The 12,144-nt window shown below is 37.8% G+C and overlaps 1 protein-coding gene across 1 annotated transcript in view; it reads left to right on the top strand.

The window, feature by feature from the left end:
* Positions 1 to 1,222: 1,222 nt before the first annotated feature.
* Positions 1,223 to 12,144, top strand: part of tmc3 (transmembrane channel like 3) — a 34,015-nt gene continuing 23,093 nt past the window's right edge. Inside the window, exons 1-5 of the mRNA XM_025911058.1 lie at positions 1,223 to 1,444; positions 3,900 to 4,046; positions 7,632 to 7,707; positions 8,529 to 8,610; positions 10,170 to 10,276. Coding sequence (XP_025766843.1) covers positions 1,323 to 1,444; positions 3,900 to 4,046; positions 7,632 to 7,707; positions 8,529 to 8,610; positions 10,170 to 10,276 — 534 coding nt within the window. The 5' untranslated portion in view covers positions 1,223 to 1,322. The remainder of the gene's footprint in view (positions 1,445 to 3,899; positions 4,047 to 7,631; positions 7,708 to 8,528; positions 8,611 to 10,169; positions 10,277 to 12,144) is intronic.

Here is a 12,144-nt window from a genome sequence, read left to right as displayed (position 1 = left end):
GAAACCAGAATACCCAGAGAGAAACCAGTGCAAACTAGCCATACTGTGGATTTGAACCCAGGATCTTTTTACTGTGAAGCAACAGCACTAACCACCATGCCACCAATCCAGACTTACCAAAAGTAGGAAAGCTATGATTTCAAGGCTTGATGCAGAATTTTTTTGTACATTTTTGTCCTTGACAGGTTAAACCACAATAAATAGCAATAGCATACACGTGGTGTGTGTGTAATTGTCTGCCTCTTATAACTCCAGTGATTTTCCTGCAGTTTGACATCTCGTGCGATCTTGTGAATTTCATGAGTTCAGCAACTAACCACTCTTACTAGATTGTATCATGTCATCTCAACAAGAACAAGTTGTTGGATTTCATACAGATCCTTCATGATTTAATTACGTTTATAGAAACATGATATTATTGTGTTTAAATTACAAGTTAGACTTTTTTAATGTAACAACCACCCAATTTGCTCGATTTGACTGAGATGGATGCCTTCCTGAAACCACGATCCAAAGCGTACGAGACTGAAAGTTATTGACTTACTTCACTCGAACATGATATGAACAATTTAATCTAGCCTCTCTGCATATCATGTAGTTTCTACACTATATAGTTACACTTAACTTTAAAGCATGAGGCAATTGTGTTAAATACACGCAAGTTGCTTACATAAATCCAAGAGCTGGCCAATCCCTTTTTTTCAGTGCAGAGGATGAACTGAGGATCTGCACCAAGGTCCTGAACTGTAAATATTGTAAAGGTACCTTAGTGGAGTCCAAGAATAAAAATAATGAGCAATCAACTTTATAGTTGATCAGCAATTAACTAATAAGTTACAGCAATGATTGATTATAACTATATATTTGTTATTATGTCTTGATGCATTCTCAATCATCCAGGAAAGTAAATCTCCAAAAGTTGAATCTGTTCATCTGGACGTAGCGTTTTGTGGGAGAAACGTTTCGTCACTCATCCAAGTGAATCCAAGTGAATTTGTTATTATATTATAGTAGTAATAAAACAAATGAATTAGAATTTTGAACATCTGTCAAATTAAGAACTTTTCAAAAATTATTCATCAGCAGAAAGGTGGTATATGTTTGGTCTTAGTATTCAAATCTCTTTGTTACTGTCACTTTAAGCAGTCAGTGCAGACTGTGACTGGCCAGCTGAGTGAGTGAGTTTCAGCCTGTACTGCTGTAGTGTTGAGCTAGAGCAGCAGATAGCTCTAGCACAGGTGCTCAAGTAGAGCTCTCACCCTGACCTACACAAGCACAGATTATTCACACACAATCGTGCACATTCTCTGAGTAGATACAGCATGAGTACAGTGTCTGAGTCTCTAGATGGGAGCAGCAGGTCTCTGTCTGCAGCCAGGAGACACAAGAGTATCAGGAAAACCTCCAGGAGGATTTATTCTGCCTACCAGGACCACCAGGAGGGGTGAGTCTACTCTCTGTTCTTTCTCCACTCTTACTACTATCTGCACTTGTGGAACTCCTTGCTGCTTGCATCTGTCTGTCTGTTTATAGCTGCTCTTTCAGAGCTTCAAATTTCCAATTAGTTGCAAAATTTCACATTTTTAAACGAAGTCAAAGAGGGAAAACTGCAAAGATTTTTATGTGTGCTGTGTTGTTACATTCCTCTACAAATACATTTGTTTTGCTTGGCTCATTAATTAATATTATTAAAGAGTCTGACTCCTGGAAAGCAAACACAAAGAGATACGTAGAGCATACAGATGAGTTTTTATTTGATGTTTTATTATCAAGAAATGTACTGCACGAATGATATATGGAAAAAATACCATCATTTGACATCACTTATCGATTGTAATGCATATTTGCATAATAGCTTGGTGACAATGAATATTGTTTGTGTATAGAAATGGTTGCATCGAGCTGTTCATCTGTAATGGGGAGATATTCAATTATGACTTTTGCATTCCATATTTCAGCTAAAATAATTTATGTTACTCATTTATTATCATAAGTGTTTACACACAGAACAATTAGATTCACTCTTTTTAGAGATACATCAAAGAGCTGTCTTCTTCAATGCTTTCTTATTAACAGTGAACTACAAATTAACTACAGCAATTAACAACATAGCAAATGCATTTGTTATAATGGGCTACTTAATGGTAGAAAACCACTGGAGGTACATTATTTGTATGCTGTAAGTACGGCATCTGATAATCACATTGGTCATTGTTTTTGTCACATAGTTTTCTGCATGTAAAATCCCTCCTTTGTGGAAAATCACAACACTGCTTCTGCATTCACCATCGACAAGGGTGTTTTTTTGTTTAGGGAAAAAATTCATAAAAGCAACAGAATAATTTACTTGCATGCTACTTCACAGTTTCAGTTTAATTCATTAAGCACATTAAAATAAGTTTAGAGATCCCAACATACAGAAAACATAAACATAAATACAAGAATACCAGTGACAACCAAGACTTAGAGCTGCTAATTCTCATTCCCGCTGCTTCACACTTGGCTGCGTATGGCTCAAAGGAACCAAACATATTCATCAAGCTTTTAATAAATGGAATACGGTTTCCCACAAAGGACAGGCAGAAGCAAAAAGAGATGGGAGCAATGTCTAAAAGAAATATTTCAAAATATGAAATCAGCAATTTCTTAAATATCAGCAGTCCATGATAGAGGCAAGATTTTAACCCAATCAACTGAACTTAGAAATACCTACATGGGCAAAAGAATGATTCATAATTGAAAAACGGGATTGTCCATCGCTCAGATCAAAATTTCAGTTCACCTGCACATCCATTAGTGGGTTTGTGTGTCTTTGTGCATTATGTCATTATGTGTATGTGTCTCTGTCTGTGGCCAGTATGTCTGGCCAGAGGCCTGGCCCCTATGGGACATGTTTGTTGAGGATGAGGGCGCTTGCCCCACCCTACTGCTCCCTGCTGGTTGTGGCAGCCTCACCAGTGATGTAGTCTACTTGGTGTTTCATGATGATTTGACATGGCTGCTGACCCGGTCCCCTGGGGATTGTGGTCTGGGGTGGCTCGGGCCTCTTCTGTGTGGGCTGGAGAGGGGGGTGTTTACCAGGTGGTTCTTGGTTTCCTTGGGCCAAAAATCACCATTTGTGATTGTATGGGGTTCATTAGTTCTTATTGAATTGGCAGCTTGCATATCTTGAAAACCACCATCAGTGCTGAAAAGTACAGTTGTGGCTGGAAAACTTGAGTGTGACACAAATATTGTGTTTTATCAAATTTGCTACTCCACATCTGCAGTTCACCCTGACATGCTGCCAATCAACTTTTAAGCCACATCCTGTCCGATAGCAACCCATTCTTGGATAATTAATGTGTGGAGTTTGTCAGAATTAGTGGGATTTTCTCTGTCTGCCTGCTTCTTGAGGATTGAGCACACGTTCTCAGTGGTCTGGGGAGCTTCTTAAACAACTTAGCTATAACTTTTGTTCAGCAGCTAAAATTCTGTTTGAAACAAGAATGGGACAACATCCCTCTCCCAAAAGTCCAGCAAGTGGTCTCATGAGTTCCCAGGTGTTTAGGGAATGTTGTTAAAAAAGAGCAAATACTACACAATTGTAAATGTGTACCTGTCACAACTTTCTTTTATATGTTACATTTTCTCCATTTAAAAATGTTGTCAGTTTCAAATTATTGCATTTTGCTTTTATTCACATTTTACACAGCTTCCCAACATTTTTGGAACTGGGGTTGTATAAAGTGAGCCTGACTGGAAATATAGGTTAATATGACACATCAAATGAAAAATATTATCTCAAAGTAGAGACATTGCAGACATGTTTTTTTCACACTGAAACCATTTAGATCCATTCTTTGTAACAGAGTAACACAGAACCATATTTCCCTTTGCCCATGTGTCCTATTCTGTAGCTCCTCAGATGAAGAAGACAAAGTAGATGAGAGGGTGGACAGCAATGATCCAGAGGAGATGTTCCAAAACATTCAGTACCAGAAGGAGATCATCGCCAATATTCGGACTAGGCCCTGGCCAATGAGGCGCAAACTCAAAGTCCTAAAGTAACCATCATTTTGATTGTGATCTCTGTGTAGACTGGTACTCTGTTGCTTTATTCTCTGTGTACTGTGTATATGGTCTTACAGCTGTATATTCCTAGATATATGCTCATACTGCAGACATATCAATAATGAAATATTATTTTATCTGTCACAAATATGCATGTATTCATACATATGCATGGTATGAAGAGGACTGCATTACATTTAAAAGTGTTTCTGATATTACATACAACAGTGGTGTCCTATGACTTTTACATAATGGCAAGCAGAGATGACCACCTCGCGTTATCATACGCACACAAACAACACCATTTATTTCAGAAAAATTAAGCCAAAATTCAGAAGCAGCGTGTAAAAAACTAAGTACACCCCAACTGCTTCTATAGGATAACTAGCACTGTTTAGTAAGTAAGATAAACATTTATGCTGCCTATCTGCACACTACATGGACATCTTCACATTTCTGGCCTCCTTCCTGGCTGAAGAATTGTAAAATATTATTTCTTCTGTAGTGAAATTGATATCTGCTATATTGCAAAAATTATTTACTAGCAGACAACGACAAGCTGTGGAGGAATTTTTCAAACCATTTCTTAATAAAAAGAAGCAATAAAACATAATTAAAACACCTCACCACAAATAAAACTGTATTATTGGAAAATTGTGCATAAAAATATAAAAACCTAAAATGCACCTTTCTATATGGAGATTTCTGTCATAAGCTGGGATAAGGATAGACCCGCACAGGTTTATTTACAAGTTGAAAATAAATGGCACTGTTGGTGATATGGTGAGGTTTTGCAGGTGGTCCATGGGCACACACTCACAGTCTCTAAGTTTTTACTGGTTCCAGACACAGGGAGAGGTCTGCACAGAAACAATGATTATTCCAGGGTAAGATGAACAGGCGGACAGAACAGACTGAGGCCAAGCACGTCACCAGGCTGATCCAACAATCTAGAGGTAGAGCGGGTCATCTACTGATCGGAAGCTTGGTGGTTGGATCCCTGGCTGATCCAGTCTCCATTCCAAATATCCTTGGGCAAGATACTAATTCCAAGCTCTCTCTGATGCATCCATTGGAGTATGAATGTGTGTAATTGGTAGATAAAAAGCACTTAATCATAGAAGAATACGCTTGTATGAATGGTTGAATGAGGCATGTATAAAACGGCTTGAGTGCTCCGGGAGAGTGGAAAAGTGCTATATAAGAATCATTTCATTTAACTCTGGGTACTCTAGCTTTGCAATATAATTGTTATTTGTAATTTTAAATTGGCCATTAACTTGCAGTAGATGAAGTGTATAAAATCAGTCAATATCAGTGGATGTATAATTGAAATCTGATTTGTTGTATAGCACTTTTTGTTTGGTTACTCTTACTAGAAAAGCACTACACCATATTGTCAAAAACATTCACTCATCTATCTTCACATGCATATGAACGTGAGTGACATCCTATTCTTAATCCATAGAGTTTAAAATGATGTTGCCTTTACAGCTATAACAACTTGAACTCTTCTGGGAAGGCTTTCCACAAGGTTCAGGAGTGTGTTTGTGTGAACTCTGACCATTCTTTCAGAAGCATATTAGTGAGGTGAGACACCGATGTTGGACAAGGCTTGGCTCACAGCAGAGTCCAGTCTCTGGACCTTGCTTTGTGCACTGGTGTGCAATCATTTTGGAACTGGAAGGCGCCATCCCCAAGCTATTCCCACGAGGTTGAGAGCATGAAATTGTCCAAAAAAGAGGCATGACACGTCTCCACTCCTCTGGAGTCCAATGCATCCATTGCTTTGCACTCCTAGTTGGTGATCTAAGGCTTGGATGTAGCGGGCATGGAAACCCATTCCACGAGGCTCTCTGCATACTATTCTTGAGCTAATCTGAAGGCCATGAAGTTTGGATGTCTGTAACGTTTGACTCTGCAGAAAGTTGGCAACCTCTGTGCACTATGCATCTCAGCATGTGTTGACCCCACTGTGTGATTTATATACCCCACCACTTTGTGGCTGAGTTGCTATCATTCCCAATCATTCCCACTTTGTTTTAATACCCAGCAAAGACATTTCACAAGTGGACTTGTTGCACAGGTGGCATCCTATCACGGTGCCATATTGGAATTCAGTGAGCTCCTGAGAGTGAATCATTCTTTCACAGAAGCAGTAGAGGCAGCCTAGGTGCTTGATTTTAAAAAGATGGATTGGAACACTTGAAGTCACTTTGATGTGTGTGTGAATACTTTTGGTAATATAGTGCATATTAAAGCAAGCAAATTATACAAAAGCATTCTAGAGTCAAATATGAGGGCATCCGTTGAACAGCAAAGCTAGGCCAAAATTGTGTAATGGTGCACTTGGGACAATGATCCCAAGCACACCAGCAAATCTGCTACAGAACTGTCAAAGTTTCAGAGGACTCAGATGCAGCTGAGAAAGGTTCTACATGGCTTAATGAACAATTTCAGGAATGACTCCAGCAAAAAAGTTTACTACAATTCTTTCACGAGTCAGGATATCAGTTTTTCCACAGGGCCAGCTTTGGAATGCCAAAGCCTCTAGAACAGCTTGCAACTGAGTGTGTGTGAGAGACTAGGCCAGACAGGTAAGTACTCAAGCAGACACAGCAGCTAGGTTTTGACACAGAGTAGGGCAACAATGTGGTGACAAGTGGAGAGGAAAGTACTGCCAGTGACAGGAAACAGGTGCGCTTGTTTTAAGCTGCCTGAAACAAGTTAAGTATATACACACACACACACAGTGTGATAAACAGTGTGATAAAAAGGGACACATTTAATTTTACCTTCACCAATTATATCTTTTTGCATAAGGAAATAGAAATTTTTTGATAGTATCAACAAATAGTACAGACTGACTGAATCCAAGGAGACTACTAGTCAGAGAACAAGCTGAGCCACAGAGAGACAGAGGGAGTAGACAGAGAGCTCTGAGATGTGGTGAGTGTGTGCCATGAATAACAGGTTTTATATGGGCAGTTTGCTATTACCGCAGAGGTTTTATTACCATCATCAGGGATGGGATGCTAGTGTGCAGTTTTAAACTCAGGGTGAATGTAATTATTTCCACTGCAACAACAATTTATTTCACACCACAAATTTGTGATTTTTACCCACATTTCCAGACACGAGTTATTCTTCAGATTTGGACTCTCTGCCCTGTAAATGAACATGTATTTATTGTAAAGGCAGAGTTTCTTTTTTGAGTCTTGAAAGTCCATGAATTATTATACAATTCACACACTTTCAGTACTCAGTGGCTTCCTAGTTGTTCCTTGTGCCATAACAAAACAGGTTTGATTAGTTGAATCAGAGAAATAATATTTATATATTGAAAATCTTTGTGATGTAAGTATGTTGGGGCTACTTCAAGAACATTTAATTAAGATTTAATTTAATTTTGAGTTATGCTCACTTGATTATTAATTACTTGATTACACTTGATTATTTGTACTGAGTAAGTATTCACAAAATTTTCATTTGTAAAAATGCAAGTAACTGAATGGAAAGATCTTTTTCTGTTTAAATAAATAAATGTACTTGGTGGACTTTATCTGTGTGATTCCCAGGCAGGCCAGAGAGATTGTTCTGAGATATGAGGGCCGACTAACCAGAACCCGAGGTTACCAGACCGCAGGAGCTGATGTACGTCCACCAGCCTTTCATCCACTGACTTTTTTCTTCTTCTTTTGCAGTAACAATCTAATCCTGCTGGACTGGAGATTGGAAAGACAGATTGCTTAATGTATTTATAGTGCATTATAGATCTTGTCCACAACAGGACAAAGTGCTATTTCAGGGCAGTTTTATTTCTCTGCACTGCAGTGGCCTGATGATTACAGCCAAAACAGTAAATTGTGTTGGATTTCTTGTATAAAGGCTGCTGAGTTTTGATCTTTCAAGGCTCTTCTCCTATGTGGGCTGAACACACACGTATAACTCTTTGTTCGTATTTGCAAAAAGATTAAGTCAGACAGTGAGAAAGATAGTTGTGCTGCAAAAATCCATGCAGCAGCACAAGTGAATTTATAGCCCGTGTTATGGCGCAGTTAATTCAATGTTTGGGCTCCTTCCCACCCATTAGAATAAATTGACTTTCAGTGAGCAGTCTGATGATCAGGTATCAGTTCTACAGTTTCGCTCATGGTTAATTGAAAATCAGAATCAATGGCCCAGCTGACTTTCTCTTGATTAACAATCAACAGCTTAGTTGCGTTTCTTATCTTTCAGCACTGTAAAAATGATACAGCCACGCTGTTTCAGATGCCAGGTGTCTGCTACTTTATTATATGCTGAAAATTGAAAATTAGACAGTTCATCAACAACACACAATAAATAAAAAAATGTCATTGCTGTTATAGTTTTAGAGTTTACTTTACTAAGAGCTTTTCGTCACAGAAGCAATGGTAGAAGTAGTTTTTTGTTAAACCTCTGTCAGTGTTTCTCAGGTTGATTCTCTCCTGCAGCTGCTGAAGAAACTTTCCCGTTTGCTTTACAACATTGTGGTGCTGTTCATTCCTTGGGAAGTCAGGATCAAGAAAATTGAAAGTAAGTTATCTGTTTTCTTTGTTCCCTGCATTTTCATGAAAACATATTTCCTACATCTGCTGGCTAAAAAGAAAAAAACAAAGGAGAAGGGTGTGTGTGTTTGGGGCAGGAAGAAATCACTCAAGATGTTCAACAAGACAGAAAATGGGAAATTTGCTAGGAATAAATTGGAAAATAGCGTTTTTTTTCGTCAAGGAAATTCATTGCTTTCCGCATCATCTTTGCTGTGTAATGTTCAAACATTAGATGACCTTATTCAATGATACTTTTCAACTGGATTTAGCATATTTATTTAGCAATTTAGCAATACTTGTGATTTTAGCTCAGAATCAACACATTACCATAAGCATATGGACTTTGAAGAGATGTTGTTGTGAACTGGAGCTATTCGAGAGAAAATAACACACTGGTTTAGATGCATATCAAGAACTACGGCACAACAGATCCAAGGATACGGCTGGTTACATGTTTAAGCTATTCAAATTCGTGGTACAGCAGAACACAATCCAACAGATTATTAAAGAATCAATAGTGTGGAGCTTCAAAGAGAGCAGCATTTTTGGTGACAGCAGTACAGTACTAAAGATACAAATGCTATTTGGCACATGCACTCTTATGATAAATTAAAGCCTTATGGATGCATTGATGAGCCCAGTCATTTTATTGTATGGATGAAGGCATCGACATAAATAACAATCCAAGGGTTGTTGGTGACTGTTATATCCAAAGTGTTATATGCTTGGATGGTTGTCTAGAGAGGGGTCATGTGATGGCATATTAGGCCACCATAATAAGCCGGCCCAGTGCAACTGCCTAATTTGACATATTTTTCTCATAAACTTTCCACTTTAATGCTGAAGATTTTTATTTTTTTGTCATTAATGTTGCAAATTGTGTTTGCTTCAAGGAATCATGAATGTGAAAAGTTTATTCAGTGATCTGTGTTTGTGACCTGGAGTCCTGACTCAGTTGTCTAATTAAAAGTAACTGCGGTGACTATAATTTTCCAGACAAAGTCTATATAATACAAAGCAAACATTTATATTTATATTTTTTCAAATTTTTAGTCACATGATTCCAAAACTGGTACAGATATTCTTTGAACATTGAATATCAAATGTTTATAATAGTGTTTAGAAATGTTAAAGGTAAGTCTGCCATGACATCTGGTGCATTACTAAAACCTTTTCTGTGTGCACATTTTGTTAAATGTTTGCTAGAACTTCACCAAAGTATTTGACAGCATAAGCAAAAATCTTGGGACAATTATTTTTTCATATCAGAATTTATTACCAATATGTTAACAGTGTGACACACTCAATTTTGGTGATATAACTGTATCAGCTTGTGAGAAGTGATGTTCAAAACTATGTCATTGCACTGGTATCCATGAATATTAAGTTAGATTAGGCTTTGACAGAAACCACCAAGCTTTTTGATCAAACAGCACCATCAAAGTGTATTACTGTCAGTGGTGTACATCTGCAGCAGTGTTTGTGTGTGAACTGTGTGCAACATATTAGTCAGTCTTATTTTGATGTTTCCTCTGACTTGCTGAGGTCACTTTGGGTCAGGCGTGGCCTCCTACTTTATCTTCCTCCGCTGGTTGTTTGGTATCAACATTGTTCTCACCATCATGACTGGAGCCTTCATTGTCCTACCAGAGGTCAGCAAATCTCTGATACCAAATATGGATGAATGGATGGATGGATGGATGAATGGATGGATGGATGGATGAATGGATGGATGGATGGATGAATGGATGGATGGATGGATGGACGATTTCTTTCTAGTTTCTTTAGGTGGTAATCCAGCTGCAAAATTACATAGGCACTTGACAACCTTGCTGTTATACAGGAATATGATCAGAATACAATCAGTTAGCAGCAGCTACGTCCCCTGTTGGACAGAGAGATATCATAGATGAATTGCACTCATTGGCACCAAATGATTCAGACTGATTGCAAAATTTAAAATTTTGCCATGAACAAAAATTTGTTGAATAAATTTTAAGCTTCACCCTCAATTTGTGTAAATATAATAATACAGTCAGTCAAATTATTCATATCATATATTCAAATCATACACATAGTTTCCTGGAAACTAGTCTGTAGAATCACGTGGCTAAGTGTGCAGTATATGACTCTTAGAGATACCTATGATAGCAGTTTTCTCTTCATAAATGCATGTTAACTCCTATTTCTCGTTCAGTGCAGTGAAAATGTTGAGTTAACTGGCAATGAGTCTTTCACATCGTGGTTGAATAATTTTGCTCCACTCTTCTTTACAGATGTCAGTTTTATTTCAGTTAAGATAAAGCACATAGTTAGGGCTGGATCGACTGTCATCTGTCAGATGATCTGGGGTCTTTGACCCTGCACTTTGAATTTAACATTTTATTTTTCTTCATTATTATATTCTCTGCATAATCCTTTCTTTATTCTTGTTTGGATTTTCATATTCTAGCTTTAATTTCTGTTTTTTTGGTTTTCCATGATATTTTCAGGTTGTATTTTGTTTTCATAGTTGGATGTTTTCTCCCCATCTGTGTTCTCCATGTCAAGTTTGCATTCTTGTGTCCGGTGTTTAGTTACGTCCTGTTTTAATTTGTTAACATGCTAATGTTGTGTGCATTGTGTTTAGTTTTGCTTGCGCTTGTCTCTTTAGCTAGATTTGATCTTTTATCCACCTGTGTCTTGTCTTCCCCAGCTTCCTCCCCTCTCCCTAATTACCTTGTGTGTATTTAAGCGCTTAGTTTTCCTCAGGTATTTGTTGTACTGTACTGTTTGTCCCTTTGGATAATATTTTCTTGCAGAAATCTCTCAGCACATCTCCTGCCCTTTAAATTTAAATGTTAAATATCTTAAATAATTAAAACCTACACAAATGGTCAATGATGAGTTTAGTATTTAATTTTTACCCCAGTAAATATATTGTTGAGTTGTCCTTTAGTACAGATTATAGAATATTTGCAAGGCAAGGCACGGACAGTAATAGTGGGATAGGGCACCTGGATATATATCTAACACTGACATGCAGACACAAGCAATTTTCACAGACATAACTTATAATGTCATTCCCGCTGCATATCTTGAGCCTCCATTTTTCTTCTTTCTCACTTCATGGTTTGTTGGAATTACCATTCTGCTGTTCCCATTTGCACGTCTCACCTTTATCTCACCTTGCTTAGTGAGTAATATAATTCACCATCAAACATTATAGGTTCTCGTTTTCACGTTCCTGTATTGTACTGTATGGTAGTTTGAGCTCTGCTTGCCAAATATCCTTGGGCAAGACACTAAACCCACTTTGCTCTCTGATGCATCCATTGGAGCATGAATGCATGTTGATGTTAGATAGAAATCAATAGCATAGAAAGAGTACAGAAAAAAGTATTTGGGTGAATGAGGCAAGTTTGAGATAGAGTATTAAAGAACCAGTCCATTTACCAATTATTCAACAAGGTTTGAATGTAGGGTCAGTCCACCTGAATTATCATTGTCTTTTTTTAATAACACACTCTCAAAAACATTT

Source organism: Oreochromis niloticus, linkage group LG1 (assembly GCF_001858045.2).
Source record: "Oreochromis niloticus isolate F11D_XX linkage group LG1, O_niloticus_UMD_NMBU, whole genome shotgun sequence".
Lineage (NCBI taxonomy): Eukaryota > Metazoa > Chordata > Actinopteri > Cichliformes > Cichlidae > Oreochromis > Oreochromis niloticus.
The sequence above is the reverse complement of the archived record's forward strand: the minus strand, read 5'-3'. Positions and strand labels throughout refer to the sequence as shown.